The sequence below is a fragment of the Cyanistes caeruleus genome, chromosome 4 (assembly GCF_971803275.1).
Source record: "Cyanistes caeruleus chromosome 4, bCyaCae1.hap1.1, whole genome shotgun sequence".
NCBI classification, from domain to species: Eukaryota; Metazoa; Chordata; class Aves; order Passeriformes; family Paridae; genus Cyanistes; species Cyanistes caeruleus.
The window spans coordinates 71,393,147-71,415,622 of NC_141704.1; the positions used below are offsets into that span (position 1 = coordinate 71,393,147).

The 22,476-nt window shown below is 39.9% G+C and overlaps 2 protein-coding genes across 2 annotated transcripts; one reads left to right on the forward strand and one right to left on the reverse strand.

Annotated features, from left to right (window-relative positions):
- Positions 1 to 9,901: 9,901 nt before the first annotated feature.
- On the reverse strand, positions 9,902 to 15,128 carry LOC147653760 (uncharacterized). Its single transcript, XM_086885325.1, has 2 exons — positions 10,698 to 15,128; positions 9,902 to 10,384 (listed from the first exon to the last, which is right to left on the reverse strand). The coding sequence occupies exons 1-2, from the start codon at positions 10,950 to 10,952 to the stop codon at positions 10,187 to 10,189; spliced, it is 453 nt and encodes a 150-aa protein (XP_086741451.1). The 5' UTR covers positions 10,953 to 15,128; the 3' UTR covers positions 9,902 to 10,186.
- Positions 11,126 to 19,571, forward strand: LOC147653761 (uncharacterized). The gene is made up of 7 exons (XM_086885326.1): positions 11,126 to 12,509; positions 13,855 to 13,927; positions 14,296 to 14,523; positions 16,113 to 16,248; positions 16,524 to 16,622; positions 16,767 to 16,910; positions 17,932 to 19,571. Exons 4-7 carry the CDS (start codon positions 16,211 to 16,213, stop codon positions 17,987 to 17,989), a joined length of 339 nt encoding a protein of 112 aa, XP_086741452.1. The 5' UTR covers positions 11,126 to 12,509; positions 13,855 to 13,927; positions 14,296 to 14,523; positions 16,113 to 16,210; the 3' UTR covers positions 17,990 to 19,571.
- The last annotated feature ends 2,905 nt before the right edge of the window (positions 19,572 to 22,476 follow it).

A 22,476-nucleotide genomic window follows, 5' to 3' on the forward strand; every position in this document is an offset into this window, starting at 1 on the left:
GGTCGAGTTTTCAGAAGATTTAGGGATTTTTGTGGGATTTCTGTGGGATGTTCTGGGAATTGGTGGAGATTTTGTGGGACATTCCTGTGAATTGGTAGGGTTTTGAAATGATTGAGGGAGTTTTGTGGGACTTCTCTGGAATTTTGTGGGGTTTTTCTGGAATTGTGTGGGATTCTGAGGAGACTTGAAGAATTTTGAGGAATTTTTCTTAGATTTTGTGGAAACTTGTGGAGGTTTTGTGTGATTTTTGTGTGATTTTGTGGGATATTGAGGCGATTTAGGGATCTTGAGGGATTTCTCATGTATTTTGTGGGAATTTGTGTAGATTTGGTGGGATATTTTTCTAGAATTTGGTCGTGTTTTGAGAAGATTTAGGGAATTTTGTGGGATTTTTCCTGGAATTTTGTTGGATACTGGGGAGATTTTGTGGGTGTTTTGTGGAACTTTGAGGGACTTTTATGGAATTTGGTGAGATTCTGTTGAGAACTGACGAATTATCAGGGATTTTTCAAGTATTCTGTGGGAATTTGTGGAGATTCGGTGGGATTCTTCAAGTCTCCTCAAAACCACACAATTCCAGAAAAACCCCACAAAATTCCAGAGAAGTCCCACAAAACTCCCTAAATCATTTCAAAACCCTACCAATTCACAGGAATGTCCCGCAAAATCTCCACCAATTCCCAGAACATCCCACAAAAATCCCACAAAAATCCCACCGAATCTCCACAAATTCCTACAGAATACATGAAAAATCCCTGATAATTCGTCAGTTCTCTACAGAATCTCACCAAATTCCAGAAAAGTCCCTCAAAGTTCCACAAACATCCCACAAAATCTCCCCAGTATCCAACAAAATTCCAGGAAAAATCCAACAAAATTCCCTAAATCTTCTGAAAACTTGACCAAATTCCAGAAACGCCCCATAAAATCAGCACAGTTTCCCACAAAATTCAAGAAAAAACACCACAAAATTCCCTAAATCTTCTCAAAACACGACCAAATTCTAGAAAAATATCCCACCAAATCTCCACAAATTCCTACAAAATACATGAGAAATCCCTCAAGATCCATAAATCGCCTCAATATCCCACAAAATCACACAAAAATCACACAAAACCTCCACAAGTTTCCACAAAATCTAAGAAAAATACCTCAAAAGTCTTCAAGTCTCCTCAAAACCACACAAAGTCCTTGAAAAGGCCCACCAAATTCCAGTAAAATACCACAGATTCTCCACAAATTCCCACAAAATCTAAAACAAGTTCCTCAAAATTCTTCAAGTTTCCTCAGAATCCCACACAATTCCAGAAAAAACACACAAAATTCCAGAGAAGTCCCACAAAACTCCCTAAATCATTTCAAAACCCTACCAATTCACAGGAATGTCCCACAAAATCTCCACCAATTCCCAGAACATCCCACAGAAATCTCAAAAAAATCCCTAAATCTTCTGAAAACTCGACCAAATTCCAGAAACGCCCCATAAAATCAGCACAGTTTCCCACAAAATTCAAGAAAAAACACCACAAAATTCCCTAAATCTTTTCAAAATACCACAAAATTCTTGAAAAGCCCCACCAAATTCCAGAAACATCCCACAAAATGTCCCCAATACCCAACAAAATCCCAGAAAAATTCCACAAAATTCCCTAAATTTTCTCAAAACACAACCAAAATTCCAGAAAAATCCCACCGAATCTCCACAAATTCCCACAGAATACATGAAAAATCCCTGATAATTTGTCAGTTCTCTACAGAATCTCACCAAATTCCAGAAAAGTCCCTCAAAGTTCCACAAACATCCCACAAAATCTCCTCAATATCCAACAAAATTCAAGAAAAATCCCACAAAATTCTCTAAATCTTCTCAAAACACGGCCAAATTCCAGAAAAATCCCACCAAATCTCCACAAATTCCCACAGAATACATGAAAAATCCCTGATAATTTGTCAGTTCTCTACAGAATCTCACCAAATTCCAGAAAAGTCCCTCAAAGTTCCACAAACATCCCACAAAATCTCCTCAATATCCAACAAAATTCAAGAAAAAACACCACAAAATTCCCTAAATCTTCTCAAAACACAACCAAATTCTAGAAAAATATCCCACCAAATCTCCACAAATTCCCACAAAATACATGAGAAATCCCTCAAGATCCCTAAATCGCCTCAATATCCCACAAAATCACACAAAAATCCCACAAAACCTCCACAAGTTTCCACAAAATCTAAGAAAAATTCCTCAAAATTCTTCAAGTCTCCTCAGAATCCTACACAATTCCAGAAAAAACACACAAAATTCCAGAGAAGTCCCACAAAACTCCCTAAATCATTTCAAAACCCTACCAATTCACAGGAATGTCCCACAAAATCTCCACCAATTCCCAGAACATCCCACAAAAATCCCACAAAAATCCCTAAATCTTCTGAAAACTCGACCAAATTCCAGAAACGCCCCATAAAATCAGCACAGTTTCCCACAAAATTCAAGAAAAAACACCACAAAATTCCCTAAATCTTTTCAAAATACCACAAAATTCTTGAAAAGCCCCACCAAATTCCAAAAACATCCCACAAAATTTCCTCAATACCCAACAAAATCCCAGAAAAATCACACAAAATTCCCTAAATCTTCTCAAAACACGGCCAAAATCCACAAAAATCCCACCAAATCTCCACAAATTCCCACAGAATACATGAAAAATCCCTGATAATTGGTCAGTTCTCTACAGAATCTCACCAAATTCCTAAAAAGTCCCTCAAAGTTCCACAAACATCCCACAAAATCTCCTCAATATCCCACAAAATTCAAGAAAAATCACACAAAATTCCCTAAATCTTCTCAAAACACAACCAAATTCTAGAAAAATATCCCACCAAATCTCCACAAATTCCCACAAAATACATGAAAAATCCCTCAAGATCCCGAAATCGCCTCAATATCCCACAAAATTCCACAAAAATCCCACAAAACCTCCACAAGTTTCCACAAAATCTAAGAAAAATTCCTCAAAATTCTTCAAGTCTCCTCAAAACCACACAAAGTCTTTGAAAAGGCCCACCAAATTCCAGTAAAATCCCACAGATTCTCCACAAATTCCCACAAAATCTAAAACAAATTCCTCAAAATTCTTCAAGTCTCCTCAGAATCCCACACAATTCCATAAAAAACACACAAAATTCCAGAGAAGTCCCACAAAACTCCCTAAATCATTTCAAAACCCTACCAATTCACAGGAATGTCCCACAAAATCTCCACCAATTCCCAGAACATCCCACAAAAATCCCACAAAAATCCTTAAATCTTCTGAAAACTCGACCAAATTCCAGAAACGCTCCATAAAATCAGCACAGTTTCCCACAAAATTCAAGAAAAAACACCACAAAATTCCCTAAATCTTTTCAAAATACCACAAAATTCTTGAAAAGCCCCACCAAATTCCCGAAACATCCCACAAAATTTCCTCAATACCCAACAAAATCCCAGAAAAGTCACACAAAATTCCCTAAATCTTCTCAAAACTCTACCAAATTCCAAAAAAATCCCACAGAATCTCCACAAATTCCCACAGAATACATGAAAAATCCCTGATAATTTGTCAGTTCTCTACAGAATCTCACCAAATTCCTAAAAAGTCCCTCAAAGTTCCACAAACATCCCACAAAATCTCCCCGGTATCCAATAAAATTCCAGGAAAAATCCCACAAAATTCCCTAAATCTTCTCAAAACATGGACAAAATCCACAAAAATCCCACCGAATCTCCACAAATTCCCACAGAATACATGAAAATACCCCTGATAATTTGTCAGTTCTCTACAGAATCTCACCAAATTCCAGAAAAAGTCCCTCAAAGTTCCACAAACATCCCACAAAATCTCCTCAATATCCAACAAAATCCCAGAAAAATCACACAAAATTCCCTAAATCTTCTCAAAACACGACTAAATTCTAGAAAAATGTCCCACCAAATCTCCACAAAATCCCACAAAATACATGAAAAATCCCTCAAGATCCCGAAATCGCCTCAATATCCCACAAAATCCCACAAAAATCACACAAAACCTCTACAAGTTTCCACAAAATCTAAGAAAAATTCCTCAAAATTCTTCAAGTCTCCTCAAAACCACACAAAGTCCTTGAAAAGGCCCACCAAATTCCAGTAAAATCCCACAGATTCTCCACAAATTCCCACAAAATCTAAAACAAATTCCTCAAAATTCTTCAAGTCTCCTCAAAACCACACAATTCCAGAAAAAACACACAAAATTCCAGAGAAGTCCCACAAAACTCCCTAAATCATTTCAAAACCCTACCAATTCACAGGAATGTCCCACAAAATCTCCACCAATTCCCAGAACATCCCACAAAAATCCCACAAAAATCCCTAAATCTTCTGAAAACTCGACCAAATTCCAGAAACGCCCCATAAAATCAGCACAGTTTCCCACAAAATTCAAGAAAAAACACCACAAAATTCCCTAAATCTTTTCAAAATACCACAAAATTCTAGAAAAATATCCCACCAAATCTCCACAAATTCCCACAAAATACATGAAAAATCCCTCAAGATCCCTAAATCGCCTCAATATCCCAGAAAATCACACAAAAATCCCACAAAACCTCCACAAGTTTCCACAAAATCTAAGAAAAATTCCTCAAAATTCTTCAAGTCTCCTCAGAAGGTTCTGGACGAGGGTAGAAATAATTAAAAAGCATCTTGAAAGTAACATCATATTTTTGTCAGCCATCTCTTCAGGGACTACTTTAAATCCCAGAATGTTCAAGAGCCATCATCACTGTACAAACAGAAGCTCCAACTGAACGAAACCAGAAGAAGTGGATATGGCAAATTCTCTGGTCCAAGTGGTGATATTAATCTGGTGAGGCTCTGGATTCCCATTTCAGACATACTATCACAGCTTAAATATAGGAAAAAATTGGGATTTTACTTTGCTGTGGTCTCTTTTTGTTTTGCAAAATATGTGATAGTTAATATATGAGTAAAATCTTGTATAAAAACAGGTTTGTTTTTTGGTTTTTTTTCTAACAAATAGCCAAATGCATATTACCTGCCTTGCTGGAAAATAATTGAGGTCTTCCTCTAAGAAATTTTTTCTCAGAGTGCCTTTCTTTGTGATTTGTGTTCTTATCTTAGGAAGATACAGGAGTTGCTCATTTTAATGCTGTCCAGCAGACTATTCCATGCTTTCTCAGCTGTTTGGATCTGCAGTTCAGGATTGGACCAAGAAAAATGGTGATGGGATGAAATTATTTTTATTCTTAAATGAGGACAATTCCATTTTTAAACATACACATGTGCTTCCAATGCTTTCAGTAGTCAAGGATGAAATTTTGAACAGACATGAATTCCTCAGTCTTTGTTTCTTTTTCCCTGAAGGATGGAATTTGGACTTTGCCCACCAGTGCAGTCCTTGCTATGGGCAGATGTTTCTTCTGTTCTTCTTACCAGCAGTAGGAGTGGTTGGACACTGAACCTCAAAGAAGAGGGAGCTAACATCCCTTACCTGGATAAGTCCCACAGGTAAGCACCTTGGAGAAGTTCTTCAACCAAAACCAGTTCCTGTAAGGCTTTCCAGCCCTTGACAGGAAATAAGCTGATTCCTGCAGGCTGCAACATGAAGACTTCCAGACTGAAGTGAGCATCCTGCTATAAGGAAGGATTTGGGAGTAGTGAGTCATCATTTGTATGGGAAATTAATCTGTGATTTTTATTTATTGTTTTTTTTCATTTGAAGTAACATCACATCATCATAGAGAGACATTGTCTGTCATTTCTGGTGTGGATACCTGAATAACTCAGCTAGACAGGTAGCATGATAAGGCAATACAATGCAGATATTGAAAGGAATTTTTTGGATGATTTTTTTGTTAGTTCAAGCTGCAGTCCCTGATTTATTCAGGCTTTGAAGTACCATGCAAGCCTTTCCCACAGAAGAAATTCTGTTTTATGTAAATAATGCACTGTGCAGTAAACTAGAAGAAAGCAGGGAGCATAGAGCATGAAGTTAGTGTTTCATGCAGGTGTTTGAAGGCAATGTGGGATTCCAGAGCTTAGTGTTTGAATTGCAACTTGAATTTCCTTCTTTGCTGTTATTTAGACTGCTCTGAAGTAGTCATGAGAAGCAAAAATGAAAGGCAATGTTGTTTGATGGGGACTGTGGTAGGGCTTTCTTGCCAGATTTGAAATGGCTTGAATTGATTAAAATCTCCAGGTGAGGGGAAGATTGTATCCATTCCTCTCTCTTATTAAAGCAAATTTTCCAAGAGGGATGTAAAATTGCAGTTGAGGGTTGGGGTGGTTTTTTCTTTTTTCCCTTCTTTCATGTGCAACCTAACAACTCCAATTTCGCAGGCCTATTTAACATTTGATCCCTAAAAGTCAGTCCTTTGCTTTGTATTTTGGGCACTTGTTCATCTTGGGAAATTTGTCATCTTCTCAGGGCATTGAAGGTCAACCAAATGCTGCAGGTTTCATTCTTCCTTTCATATGGTCTATGTCCTGGGGTTTGACTCTTAAGCAGAGCTATTTTTTTATTTTGCAGCCTAGCAGTTGTACGGTGGGGCTGTGTGCAGGTGAATTCACTTGAGAACGATGGGTAAATCAGCTCCTGGGAAGATGTGCACTGCTTGGCCCCGATGCTTCAGCATGCTTGAGGTCAGCTTGGCTGTCTCTGACTGTCTAATAATAATGCAGAATGATAGAATTAAGTATTCATTGTAATTGGTGATCAATAAGATTTGTTTTCAGCTAAGTCTGCGTGCTAGTTTCTAAAGCACTCCAGTCTGTTTCATCAATGACCTTTGTGATTTTAGCTTAAGCTTTCTAGTTTCTGCTGTTGTTATTTTCTGCCCTGTCGCTGTGAGAGGAAGGGATGATGGCTGGAGGTTTGGCAGTCAGCGAGGGCCTGGCCACCACTGCAGTTCTGTACACTCAGCCTTGGAGATGTGATCAGGAATGTGCTGTTAGTTGCCAGTTTTGTATTGCAAAGACTGAGCATGCTGCCATCACTGTGTTTGATAAGTGAGTTTTCATTGGTTTGGTCCAACTCCAAAGCAGCCTTAATTTGAAGGTGGAATTCTTTGTGGATGAGGCTGTGAAGAATATGGTGTTTATACTCCCATCCTACGGGCAGTACGGTAGAACAACTCCTAACTGATTTGGTAATAAAGACCTAGTTTTTCTTCACTAAACCTGCCCTAGCCAAATTCATCAGCTGGTGATAGCTATCTCTGGAGTGGGAGTTCTTTATTGAGTTGATTGACAATTTAATATACTTTGTCAAGCTGTGTTGTTTAGTTTCTGTTGATCCAGAGACACCTGAGGCTCCTTTTGCTTCCTAAGGGATTAAAGTAGCAAGCACTTAGAATGAGATATTGGGAAGATGGGTGCAGGAGACTTTGTAATTTAGTATGGAAAAACATAATAATGATGATGAATATTTCAGGTGGAAATGATAGTATTTCACTATATACTATGTGAAATGCTTTTATGTGATTTTTTTTCATTTCCCTTTTATTTTTTAATCCTGGATAAATTAAATGAGGCTTTTGGGGAAAGCATGAGCTGGAATTTCTATTGAGGTTGATAACCTCTGATTCTGCTCTTGTTTGTCTGTCTGCTGGAACTTGTAGCAAACTAGCTATGTCCAAGTTTAATTGTGTAATAATTATCTTTCAAATCGAGCCTTTCTCACTTGGTGCTGATGTATTTGGGGGAGGGAGGGGAATGGAGAGTAAAGAGCTCTTTTCATGAATACAATTTTAATTTCATCTTGCTGATTTGAGCCTTTCCAAGATTCAAGTGAGCATTGGATCTGGTTGGAACTGAGGGGATGACTCATGACTCTGGCATAAAAACTACATTGCATTCCACATATTAGGAGTTTTCTGTTGCCCACAAGAAAGTTCAGGAAAAAAAAGAAAAATATAGAAATGGGTTTCAAATTTCCTGTGCTATTTTCAGTTGACTCCTCTTTCTGGAGATGCCTTAGCAAGTGTAGGACATCTGAAAAACTTGGAACTGCAACTTTCTTGTTGAGGCTCTGATGAACATTGCTTCTGTCATCAAGTTCTTGTGTTCATACTTTGAACTTAGCTGAGTAATGTTGGTATCAGCAGACTCTGCTAAAGCCATGCCTTCCTAATTAATAATGCATTCTTAATAAAAAAAAAAAAAATCTATTTCTTCATGTATTTAATTACCTAGTGAGTGTAAGACTGAATGAAGTTAATACCGTGCAGATTTCAAGCAAAACGCTGCTTTTTAATGTGCTTCAGTATAGGCTATGCACAAGTCAATAGACATGATTTTTAAGCTTCAGTTACCTTTCATTACCCTGTGCATATTCAAATTCAGATTGATGAATGCTGAACCAAAAGCAGACATCATAGAGTTAATTGAAGTTCTTTAAATTCAGAGGCAAACTATTTTCATAGCTTTGTTTTGAGGGTGGGTTGCTTTTGATGTCTGGGGTTTTTTTGGCTAAGGCAATGGCAAACATTTATTTATCCTGCTCCCTCCCCATTTTCCACCATCGTTGTTGCCAGTGATGCCTGCAGTGCTCAGTGGTCAATGACCCTCAGCCAGGGTGAGCTGCAGGAGCCTTACAGACGGGCCTGTTCTTTCTCCCAGTGCTAGAACAAGTGCAACAGCACAGTGCCATTTTGCTAAAAGCTAATATTTTTCCCAGCAGCTTCTTCTCCAGGCAGAATGAAATGCTTTCTTCAAGAGCAACCACATCTTTTCTCTGCCTGAAAGGTTGTGTTTGTTTGGGGTTTTTTCTCTTGCCTTAGGTGAGAGATAAAAAAAAAATGAAGAGGAAAGCCCAAGGAAATGCCAAAAGTACCACCTGGTAGTAATTTTGTGTGAGTGTCTCCATTTACACTTCAAACTTGCTCTTGGAGAACTTGGAGCTGCATTTAAAATGTATTTTGGTAGGTGGTCTGCTGCTGACTATCTGCATTTCTTCTTCCATTTCTTTTCTGTGCTTGTTTGGTATTGCTGCTGAATGTCCCCAAAGAGTAAAGTGGTGTGGAAGAGTTGAGGAAGCAGCTTTTGAAATTCTAAAGCTGATGTGTAGGTTTTGTTCCTCTTGGATTTTTAAAAGCAGGTATGTCATCCAAGTTAACTTTCTTCAGCAAGTAACAAGATTGTCGTCCTTCCACTGATGCTCTGTATTTTAACAGAGGTATTTGATGGTGCTGGAAAGGAGCAAGATGCAGAATGAGTTTGAGAGAAGTGATTTAAAGTGGGAGCACAGATGGTTGATTCCTAAAAATCAAAAAACGGATGTTTTGTTTTGTAGGAAAATGAAATCTAATCCTATTTGAGGGTCAACAGGATAAATACAAAGAACTAAATACAGATGTAGATACATATATACATATATGCGTGTATATATATATATATATATATATATGTATAACCCCGCCCCCCGAAATCTATGAAGCAGGACTGATTGGTGCCATAGCCCAGGCAGCCTGTGGATCTAATTGCCTGCCTGTATTCAGCCCTTGCCTGGATGCCAGGGGAGACGTCTCTGGATTTGTCTCCAGACAGCTTTCCAGGGATGATCCTGCTCCTTTCCTGGTGCCCCAGAGTGCTGCAAGCCCCCCGTCCTGGGGCCATGGTGATGCCTGCCGGGGCCTTTAGGGTCCCCCCTAAAGGGCAGACAGGGCTTGACTGCAAGCTTCCTTGGAAGCTGGAGGCAGGTGAATATTGGCCACCTTCTTCTTTCCCGCTGCCCTCCGTGCTCTTGCAAAGCCTGCTGGGGCACTGGGGCTCTCCATTGCAGGCAGTCTGGAGCTGCCATGCAAAGCCATCTCTCAAGGAGTCCCCAGGTCTCAGGTGCAACCTCAAGAAAATGACACAGCAACGTGTAGAAAACGTGAACTTTATTCACTTGACTACTTCTAAAATCTACAATCCAACGTTACTAGAAGACTATGGGGTAAGAATCTTAAGGCTAAGAAACTTCAATGCTTCAACTGTTTAGAACTGAACACTAAGGGAAAGGTCAACTTCTTGGGGGAAACGTGGTGGGGAATCGAACAACAACAGGGGTGTGGCTAACTTGTAAGGTGGGGAACGTCGCAGTGCCTGGGCTGGGCACTGGTCACCCGTTCCCCGTAAGGTTCTTTAGATGGAGCGCGACGCTGGAGGTCAGAGCTGTGGGGAGGTGCGGAGTCTCCTGTCACTGCCCTCTTTTGCCGCCATCTTGGTGGTTGGTTGAGGGCTGTCGCGAAGGAGCAGCCGCATCAGGTCGCGGTTGTCCATCAGCAGCTGCATCAGCTCCGTGGGACAGCCCTGTCTTCGATGGCGGCGGGGCCCCGCACGGCCCGAAGGGCTCTGGAGATTCCGCTGCAAGGCAAAGCACAGGGATCCCCATGGAAGAGGCAGAGGGGCAGAGCGGGGCCGGCACCTGTGGGGCTGCCTTTGGCCTGGGAGACAGAGACTCGGGCCCAGTTGGGCTGGGCTGGCCCGGGGAAGAGGCTGCAGCAGGCAGAGCTCTGCCGCCTCTGCTTGGTGCTGTCCATGGAGCTCAGCCCCTGGGCCGCATTCCCCAGCCAGGAGCTCAGGCCCCTTCTGCCACAGGGCATTGGCCAAAGGGTGCCCAAGAGGCCCTCAAGGTCTGCCCCATCCCGCCTGCCTGACCCCCCACCCCCCTCCTCACCTCTCGCCAGCGTCTCTGAATTCTTTTTCCGAGCGACCATCCCATGGCCATTCCTATGATGAGCAGGTCGATGAGCAGGAATGTCCTGGCCGCCCACCGGATGCGCTCAGGGTCCGACTCGTCCAGATGACAATCCTCCAGAAGCAGAGGAGAGGCATCCGTGCTGCGCTCAGGTTTGCTCACAGGGTCGAGGGGATGAGCCAAGAGCAGCAGCACGTAAAGCTGCAGCAGCGCGGAGGAGCCGTGAGCAGCCATAGTGCTCTGCCAGCAGCACCGAGGCTCTGGGCGTCTCTCTGCGAGCAGCTGTGCCTGGGCACAGGGGGGGAACAACAGCTGGGGACAGTTGCCAGCCAGCGTGCCGTCCCCAGAGGCTGTGATGTCACAGAAGCACAGAACGCCCTGGCTGCAGAGAGCCCTGAGAGAATGTTGAGTCCAAGCTGGGAGCCATGGCGGCAAGCATGGTCAGCAGAGCGGGGCCCGAGCGCTGCGGCCTGGCTTGCCTTGCACCCGTGCCACAATGATGACTCCAGCAGCCCCTGTCAGGCCATTGCAGTATCTGATGGCCCACGCTGGGCACAAGTTCTTCCCAATGGCCAGCGTAAACCTCCCTTGGCCCAGCTTCCAAGCCTTGTTGGCATCTGCTCTCTCTTGTCCTTGCCCACCTGGCTGGCGCTGCCGTGTTGCTCGCTGGCCTGTCTGTGGGAGAAGAGGCTGTGCCAATGAGTGCTGCTCAACTTGGAGGCCATTCAAAGGAGGATTTGATTGTGCCTGCTGTGGGAAGAAGGAATATGCGTGCACATGGCCACTTCCCATAGGTTTTACCCCAGATTTTCATGAGCAGCTGTCCTAGTGAAAGTCAAGTCTGTTTTAGTGAGTATTTGAGGGCTTCCAGAGCACAGTGCCATCTCAGGGGAATTCTGCTGGTTGAGTTCTACTGAGGCTTTGAGATGAGTTGCAAATCCTGAAAATGTTCTCCTTGCCCAGGTAGTAATTTCACAGTTTAGACTCTGGGGATATTGATTGCTCAGTGTTGAGGACCTCATGTAACTTTCAGCCCCAGAAACTTTCAACCTCCAGTGATTGTCCTTGAGACAAAACCATTTGAAATCTTTTTTTCTGTGGACAGGAATTGCTTCGGTGTTACTTCACATCATCCATTAAAAATTTGATGCCTGGAACAAATCCCGAGTGCTGTGTGATTTCCTTGGTCGTGTTCTTTGGAATGGCTTCCCCCTCATTTTGTGAAGCTGGCCCCAGAAAGGTCATAGATGGGTGAGAAGTTCTGAAAGGCCAAGTGGTGCAGATCTTTGCCTCCTGTTTCGAGGTCTGCGGTGAGCTGTGAGTCCAAGAGCTGATCTGACGTGATGGTGAAAACACAGTTGTCGTGGTTTTAAAGCAGTAACTGAAAAAATACTAGAAAACTTACTTATTTCTTGCTGTGAGATATGGATTAGAGCAAGAGCAAAACAGGCTTAAAACTTAAAAGGAATAAAGAAAGTTTATTCACAAAACTACAAGAATAAGAACACCAGAATAAACTTTCAGAAAACCCTTTTATCCCGCACTACCCAGCATTCCCTTGTTCACATGACAAGATAGAGACAAAAGACTTTGGAACTTTGGTGTTTAAAACAGTCCCAATTCTTGCTAGAGTCTCTTTATCAGTGTTTGTATAGAAACAGAAATCTTCTTCTGCTAATCTATGGAGTTTCTCACAAGAAAAATATTTCTGTTATAGTTTTCTATTTGTTTGATGCCAGCTGCCCGGAAATCTGCCATGAGTTCACTCCTCCCATTTCACATCACTCTGAGGTGTGTATGGGCCATGAGTCCTCTTCATCTGTCTCTGTGAGCTTCGCAGGAAAACAGTTTTCTCATTGCCCTCAAGGCCTCAAATCTTCACTCCACTCTGTTCCAGCGCCTCACTGTATCACAATTACTCTACTTTTTACTCAAAATCCACACTTTGAACACTCCATGCTTCCCAATATACTCTGTCATGAATTAAAGGAGTTTTTTTCAGAACATGGTTGTCCATCTCCATAGCTTTAAGAGAAAAATATTTCAGCTTATAAAGCATCTCCTTATTCTCTCTTCCCTATCTAAAACTTAAGCCTTGTTTTTGTCCTATATTTTTCTAATACTAAAAAAAAAAAAATCTGTGTTTTTCTAAAAGTGAAAAAAAAAAATAAAAAAATAAAGTAAAGAGTAGAAACAGAATAATATTTCTGAGAGGCAGGACATTTTTTAGTTTGTGTTGTCCGATGGAACAACAGTCACTTGAAGAAATTCCATATAGTAGAACATGTCACATTTGTCAATTTTAACCTGAAATTTATTAACAGGAATGTCTGTACTACGAACATGTGTTAAGTATAGGAATATATTGCATGTTTTCCTACTTGTAAGAAGTAAATTTCTGTCTTTACAAGCTAACACCATTAATTTCAGCTCTTAGTTATTCCCATTGCATATTCTTTTAAACAGACTTAATCAGACAAATTTTGTGTTATTTAGCAAGTAATGCTTGGTTATTACTACAAGTTCTTGAAGTCATAACACTTAAAATTGCAGTACATATATATTATTCTTACTATGATGATGTGAGTTGGCTGCTAGTCATTTAACTATATATAAGGTCTTACTATTTCTTAGTGCAATTACTTAAAATAAGTGTCTTGGAAATTGTTTTTATTTTTAGATTTAAAACTGTTCTTACTAAAGTTGATTTGTTAAAGATTGGACAATGTATATTTAATAATTAATGTTCCCCAGTGATATTTATTGTCAGTCAGGATTCACTTTACAGTCAATAAATAACCTAAAAAATCTGAATTTTGTAGCCAGTTTTGTCTAATTCTTAGAGCAATGCTTTGGGAAATTGGAGATATATATATATGAATATAAATATGTATATCTGCTATATACCTTTTTTATGATGGTTTTGTCCTACTACTGCAAATGTTTCTTTTTATTTGTTTTTTCCTAACATACATAAAATTTTCTTAACCATATTTAAAGCTACCAGCTTGTTATTCTGACAAAACCCTGTGAGAATAAATTATTTTTATTAATACTCTACATGTCAAAACCTTGCAGTCAGTCAAATAACAGAAGGAGTGTTCATTGTCTCTCTCCCCCACTGATGCTGTTCTAGGAGTTGGAGTTAGAAGATTCAGACATCAAGTGAAACAGTGAAAGATGATAAGAAAACACTTGATTCTCACAAGGTATTTCCTACTAAAAGAGATTGTTTTGCAGTTTTGTTTGCTCTTGACACTATTTTGAGTAAATGTGAATTCCTAAGACATGCTCAAGGCAATTAAATATTTATGCTCCCCAAACTCAATTTTTAAGCAACATTTTCTGTTTACAAGAATCAGGTTTGCTTTGGTTTTATCTCTTTTCTTTCAGGTTACAAGACAGATTTTTTTATTATTATTTTCATTGGGGGAAAAAGATATGTATTTATAGTGTTTGTGAAGACTTTGCTCAGCTGAAAAAAGTAATAGGTAACATGAGTATAACATTGTGTTCTTCCATATTTCTATTTTTAAGTCCTATTACATGTGATATTTTCCATTTTGCCTTCTATTAGGCCTGAAATTGGAAACTATTTAAAACCTAACAAACCCCGGAGTTTATCCCTGTTCTTTGAATAGCAACAGAAGTATGGCTGTCATGGTTTGACACATCAATGAAGAACAGCCTCTGCTCTGCAGCAGGTACTCAAGTGGAACTTTTGCAAGTGGGCTCTCATCAGGAGTGAAACACTGGCTGCTGACTCTGCTGCTTTTGGTCACAGACTGCTGCCTTTATGAACCAGGTTTGTCCTTCTGCCTCTTTTGTGTTTTATATAGACTTGATTACAAATGAGGCACTTGTCCTCTTAACCTGGGAGTTGCAGCAGGTCAGCAGCAGCAGGAGTTACTGGCTGCTTCCCATCAGCTGACTCCTTTTAGCCAACCCTTCCCATTTCCTGCGCCAATCCGATTTTTCCAAGCAATTAGGAAGAAAACTAAACCATAACTTTTACAAAATCACTTTAGGGAAGATGTTGCTTAATTGTTTGCTTCATTCAAATGAACACTTCTAACATTCACTTCTCTGAGTAAGAATGCCTTTTATGAGAAGCTGCTAAAAATAGGAATTTGAGAGCAGGGATGTTAAAAGTAGGGCCAGAGAGGAGCAAATTTGTCGCAGGGCAAGTTCTGTTTGCACTGAGGGAGTACTATCAATTTTGTCTCTGTCCTGTCTTTCACTGGTCCTGAAACAACAGTGCCTGCTTGAACAAACCTGCTCCTCAGGAGTGATTGGATCTGGTGCTCTGGGTGTTAGCAGCTGCAGTGCTGAACCACAGGCAGACATGAGATCTGACTGGATCACCCTTGCTAACATTTTCATGTAGAACCCATAACTCACTTGATCAGCAACACTTGCTTGAATGCTGCCTTTTGCCTTGGCTCTTCCCACTAAATAGTTCTTGAGCTGGGAAGTGGTCCTGATCTAAGAATCTGCAGTAATCTTTAATTCTGCCTTTATAACTCAGGAAACCACAGTAACCTTCATTTTAGAATGTGAACATTTTTTGGACAAACACTGAATTGTAGCTTCATTGACATGAGCTAAAGTAAGCTCTTTCAGTGGTCCTAGAGTGGTAGCTGTAAAAGGCAATCAGAGTGAAGATCCTGAATAATTTTCTTTTCCAGCCAGGTTTTAATGTATTTCCCCTGCAAATCAATTCATGTATCATAGAGCTCAATTACCTGCCCATAAAATGAGAGTTGTTGCTCAGAACTGTGGAATTAGGGTAACAAGAACTGTAATGATACACTAGATAAACACTGTTGCAATACTCTCTCAGCCCTGTTAGGGTATTTTAAATTTGCAGCAGATCTCAGTAAGGATGAGAAAATGCTGAGCTACATAAAAATGATGGAGACTGGAGGAGAAATTAGCCTTGCAGTGTTCTACAGTCCCAACATTTCCAACCACCACACCTGGTAGTGAAAATGCTGGTTTGTATTTGAAAAAAAGGAACTGCAATCAATCAAATGCACTGCCAAGTATAAATTAATTTCTGTAAGTCAAGTCCCTTAGGAACAATTCCTTAATAAAAGATCTGTTTCAAATCTCCTAAGTCATCTAAAACCAACCCCAACAAAACACAGAAAACATAGTGTCTTTATTTGACCTGTCCTAGACTTCATTTATTTATTTACAGTCTGAAGGATGAGTCAAGTACCTGCAGTGGTGCCTTTAGCAATGCAAAACAAAATATTTTGAATATTCTTATTTAGCGTTCCAGTTTTAATGAGCTTGGAGCATAGTGAAGGAGATCAGATGATTGCAGGTTCTGGATGAGGGTAGAAATAATTAAAAAGCATCTTGAAAGTAACATCATATTTTTGTCAGCCATCTCTTCAGGGACTACTTTAAATCCCAGAATGTTCAAGAGCCATCATCACTGTACAAACAGAAGCTCCAACTGAACGAAACCAGAAGAAGTGGATATGGCAAATTCTCTGGTCCAAGTGGTGATATTAATCTGGTGAGGCTCTGGATTCCCATTTCAGACATACTATCACAGCTTAAATATAGGAAAAAATTGGGATTTTACTTTGCTGTGGTCTCTTTTTGTTTTGCAAAATATGTGATAGTTAATATATGAGTAAAATCTTGTATAAAAACAGGTTTGTTTTTTGGTTTTTTTTCTAACAAATAGCCAAATGCATATTACCTGCCTTGCTGGAAAATAATTGAGGTCTTCCTCTAAGAAATTTTTTCTCAGAGTGCCTTTCTTTGTGATTTGTGTTCTTATCTTAGGAAGATACAGGAGTTGCTCATTTTAATGCTGTCCAGCAGACTATTCCATGCTTTCTCAGCTGTTTGGATCTGCAGTTCAGGATTGGACCAAGAAAAATGGTGATGGGATGAAATTATTTTTATTCTTAAATGAGGACAATTCCATTTTTAAACATACACATGTGCTTCCAATGCTTTCAGTAGTCAAGGATGAAATTTTGAACAGACATGAATTCCTCAGTCTTTGTTTCTTTTTCCCTGAAGGATGGAATTTGGACTTTGCCCACCAGTGCAGTCCTTGCTATGGGCAGATGTTTCTTCTGTTCTTCTTACCAGCAGTAGGAGTGGTTGGACACTGAACCTCAAAGAAGAGGGAGCTAACATCCCTTACCTGGATAAGTCCCACAGGTAAGCACCTTGGAGAAGTTCTTCAACCAAAACCAGTTCCTGTAAGGCTTTCCAGCCCTTGACAGGAAATAAGCTGATTCCTGCAGGCTGCAACATGAAGACTTCCAGACTGAAGTGAGCATCCTGCTATAAGGAAGGATTTGGGAGTAGTGAGTCATCATTTGTATGGGAAATTAATCTGTGATTTTTATTTATTGTTTTTTTTCATTTGAAGTAACATCACATCATCATAGAGAGACATTGTCTGTCATTTCTGGTGTGGATACCTGAATAACTCAGCTAGACAGGTAGCATGATAAGGTAATACAATGCAGATATTGAAAGGAATTTTTTGGATGATTTTTTTGTTAGTTCAAGCTGCAGTCCCTGATTTATTCAGGCTTTGAAGTACCATGCAAGCCTTTCCCACAGAAGAAATTCTGTTTTATGTAAATAATGCACTGTGCAGTAAACTAGAAGAAAGCAGGGAGCATAGAGCATGAAGTTAGTGTTTCATGCAGGTGTTTGAAGGCAATGTGGGATTCCAGAGCTTAGTGTTTGAATTGCAACTTGAATTTCCTTCTTTGCTGTTATTTAGACTGCTCTGAAGTAGTCCTGAGAAGCAAAAATGAAAGGCAATGTTGTTTGATGGGGACTGTGGTAGGGCTTTCTTGCCAGATTTGAAATGGCTTGAATTGATTAAAATCTCCAGGTGAGGGGAAGGTTGTATCCATTCCTCTCTCTTATTAAAGCAAATTTTCCAAGAGGGATGTAAAATTGCAGTTGAGGGTTGGGGTGGTTTTTTCTTTTTTCCCTTCTTTCATGTGCAACCTAACAACTCCAATTTCGCAGGCCTATTTAACATTTGATCCCTAAAAGTCAGTCCTTTGCTTTGTATTTTGGGCACTTGTTCATCTTGGGAAATTTGTCATCTTCTCAGGGCATTGAAGGTCAACCAAATGCTGCAGGTTTCATTCTTCCTTTCATATGGTCTATGTCCTGGGGTTTGACTCTTAAGCAGAGCTATTTTTTTATTTTGCAGCCTAGCAGTTGTACGGTGGGGCTGTGTGCAGGTGAATTCACTTGAGAACGATGGGTAAATCAGCTCCTGGGAAGATGTGCACTGCTTGGCCCCGATGCTTCAGCATGCTTGAGGTCAGCTTGGCTGTCTCTGACTGTCTAATAATAATGCAGAATGATAGAATTAAGTATTCATTGTAATTGGTGATCAATAAGATTTGTTTTCAGCTAAATCTGCGTGCTAGTTTCTAAAGCACTCCAGTCTGTTTCATCAATGACCTTTGTGATTTTAGCTTAAGCTTTCTAGTTTCTGCTGTTGTTATTTTCTGCCCTGTCGCTGTGAGAGGAAGGGATGATGGCTGGAGGTTTGGCAGTCAGCGAGGGCCTGGCCACCACTGCAGTTCTGTACACTCAGCCTTGGAGATGTGATCAGGAATGTGCTGTTAGTTGCCAGTTTTGTATTGCAAAGACTGAGCATGCTGCCATCACTGTGTTTGATGAGTGAGTTTTCATTGGTTTGGTCCAACTCCAAAGCAGCCTTAATTTGAAGGTGGAATTCTTTGTGGATGAGGCTGTGAAGAATATGGTGTTTATACTCCCATCCTACGGGCAGTACGGTAGAACAACTCCTAACTGATTTGGTAATAAAGACCTAGTTTTTCTTCACTAAACCTGCCCTAGCCAAATTCATCAGCTGGTGATAGCTATCTCTGGAGTGGAAAACCTATATTGAGTTGATTGACAATTTGATATACTTTGTCAAGCTGTGTTGTTTAGTTTCTGTTGATCCAGAGACACCTGAGGCTCCTTTTGCTTCCTAAGGGATTAAAGTAGCAAGCACTTAGAATGAGATATTGGGAAGATGGGTGCAGGAGACTTTGTAATTTAGTATGGAAAAACATAATAATGATGATGAATATTTCAGGTGGAAATGATAGTATTTCACTATATACTATGTGAAATGCTTTTATGTGATTTTTTTTTCATTTCTCTTTTATTTTTTAATCCTGGATAAATTAAATGAGGCTTTTGGGGAAAGCATGAGCTGGAATTTCTATTGAGGTTGATAACCTCTGATTCTGCTCTTGTTTGTCTGTCTGCTGGAACTTGTAGCAAACTAGCTATGTCCAAGTTTAATTGTGTAATAATTATCTTTCAAATCGAGCCTTTCTCACTTGGTGCTGATGTATTTGGGGGAGGGAGGGGAATGGAGAGTAAAGAGCTCCTTTCATGAATACAATTTTAATTTCATCTTGCTGATTTGAGCCTTTCCAAGATTCAAGTGAGCATTGGATCAGGTTGGAACTGAGGGGATGACTCATGACTCTGGCATAAAAACTACATTGCATTCCACATATTGGGAGTTTTCTGTTGCCCACAAGAAAGTTCAGGAAAAAAAAGAAAAATATAGAAATGGGTTTCAAATTTCCTGTGCTATTTTCAGTTGACTCCTCTTTCTGGAGGTGCCTTAGCAAGTGTAGGACATCTGAAAAACTTGGAACTGCAACTTTCTTGTTGAGGCTCTGATGAACATTGCTTCTGTCATCAAGTTCTTGTGTTCATACTTTGAACTTAGCTGAGTAATGTTGGTATCAGCAGACTCTGCTAAAGCCATGCCTTCCTAATTAATAATGCATTCTTAATAAAAAAAATAAAAATCTATTTCTTCATGTATTTAATTACCTAGTGAGTGTAAGACTGAATGAAGTTAATACCGTGCAGATTTCAAGCAAAACGCTGCTTTTTAATGTGCTTCAGTATAGGCTATGCACAAGTCAATAGACATGATTTTTAAGCCTCAGTTACCTTTCATTACCCTGTGCATATTCAAATTCAGATTGATGAATGCTGAACCAAAAGCAGACATCATAGAGTTAATTGAAGTTCTTTAAATTCAGAGGCAAACTATTTTCATAGCTTTGTTTTGAGGGTGGGTTGCTTTTGATGTCTGGGGTTTTTTTGGCTAAGGCAATGGCAAACATTTATTTATCCTGCTCCCTCCCCATTTTCCACCATCGTTGTTGCCAGTGATGCCTGCAGTGCTCAGTGGTCAATGACCCTCAGCCAGGGTGAGCTGCAGGAGCCTTACAGACGGGCCTGTTCTTTCTCCCAGTGCTAGAACAAGTGCAACAGCACAGTGCCATTTTGCTAAAAGCTAATATTTTTCCCAACAGGTTCTTCTCCAGGCAGAATGAAATGCTTTCTTCAAGAGCAACCACATCTTTTCTCTGCCTGAAAGGTTGTGTTTGTTTGGGGTTTTTTCTCTTGCTTTAGACCAAATTCCAGAAACGCCCCATAAAATCAGCACAGTTTCCCACAAAATTCAAGACAAAACACCACAAAATTCCCTAAATCTTCTCAAAACACGACCAAATTCTAGAAAATTATCCCACCAAATCTCCACAAATTCCTACAAAATACATGAGAAATCCCTCAAGATCCCTAAATCTCCTCAATATCCCACAAAATCACACAAAAATCACACAAAACCTCCACAAGTTTCCACAAAATCTAAGAAAAATTCCTCAAAATTCTTCAAGTCTCCTCAGAATCCCACACAATTCCAGAAAAACCCCACAAAATTCCAGAGAAGTCTCACAAAACTCCCTAAATCATTTCAAAACCCTACCAATTCACAGGAATGTCCCACAAAATCTCCACCAATTCCCAGAACATCCCACAGAAATCCCACAAAAATCCCTAAATCTTTTGAAAACTCGACCAAATTCCAGAAACGCCCCATAAAATCAGCACAGTTTCCCACAAAATTCAAGAAAAAACACCACAAAATTCCCAAAATCTTTTCAAAATACCACAAAATTCCTGAAATGCCCCACCAAATTCCCGAAACATCCCACAAAATGTCCTCAATATCCAACAAAATCCCAGAAAAGTCCCACAAAATTCCCTAAATCTTCTCAAAACTCTACCAAATTCCAGAAAAATCCCACAGAATCTCCACAAATTCGCACAGAATACATGAAAAATCCCTGATAATTCGTCAGTTCTCTACAGAATCTCACCAAATTCCTAAAAAGTCCCTCAAAGTTCCACAAACATCCCACAAAATCTCCCTAATATCCAACAAAATTCCAGGAAAAATCCCACAAAATTTCCTAAATCTTCTCAAAACACGACCAAATTCTAGAAAAATATCCCACCAAATCTCCAAAATTAACACAAAATACATGAAAAATCCCTGATAATTCGTCAGTTCTCTACAGAATCTCACCAAATTCCAGAAAAGTCCCTCAAAGTTCCACAAACATCCCACAAATTCTCCCTAATATCCAACAAAATTCCAGGAAAAATCCCACAAAATTCCCTAAATCTTCTCAAAACACGACCAAATTCTAGAAAAATATCCCACCAAATCTACACAAATTCCCACAAAATACATGAAAAATCCCTCAAGATCCCTAAATCGCCTCAATATCCCACAAAATCACACAAAAATCCCACAAAACCTCCACAAGTTTCCACAAAATCTAAGAAAAATTCCTCAAAATTCTTCAAGTCTCCTCAGAATCCCACACAATTCCAGAAAAACCCCACAAAATTCCAGAGAAGTCCCACAAAACTCCCTCAATCATTTCAAAACCCTACCAATTCACAGGAATGTTCCACAAAATCTCCACCAATTCCCAGAACATCCCACAGAAATCCCACAAAAATCCCTAAATCTTCTGAAAACTCGACCAAATTCCAGAAACGCCCCATAAAATCAGCACAGTTTCCCACAAAATTCAAGAAAAAACACCACAAAATTCCCTAAACCTTTTCAAAATACCACAAAATTCCTGAAAAGCCCCACCAAATTCCCGAAACATCCCACAAAATGTCCTCAATACCCAACAAAATCCCAGAAAAGTCACACAAAATTCCCTAAATCTTCTCAAAACTCTACCAAATTCCAGAAAAATCCCACAGAATCTCCACAAATTAACACAGAATACATGAAAAATCCCTGATAATTCGTCAGTTCTCTACAGAATCTCACCAAATTCCTAAAAAGTCCCTCAAAGTTCCATAAACATCCCACAAAATCTCCCTAATATCCAACAAAATTCCAGGAAAAATCCCACAAAATTCCCTAAATCTTCTCAAAACACGACCAAATTCTAGAAAAATATCCCATCAAATCTCCACAAATTCCCACAAAATACATGAAAAATCCCTCAAGATCCCTAAATCGCCTCAATATCCCACAAAATCACACAAAAATCCCACAAAACCTCCACAAGTTTCCACAAAATCTAAGAAAAATTCCTCAAAATTCTTCAAGTCTCCTCAAAACCACACAAAGTTCGTGAAAAGGCCCACCAAATTCCAGAAAAATCCCACAGAATCTTCACAAATTCCCACAAAAATCTAAATCAAATTCCTCAAAATTCTTCAAGTCTCCTCAGAATCCCACACAATTCCAGAAAAAACACACAAAATTCCAGAGAAGTCCCACAAAACTCCCTAAATCATTTCAAAACCCTACCAATTCACAGGAATGTCCCACAAAATCTCCACCAATTCCCAGAACATCCCACAGAAATCCCACAAAAATCCCTAAATC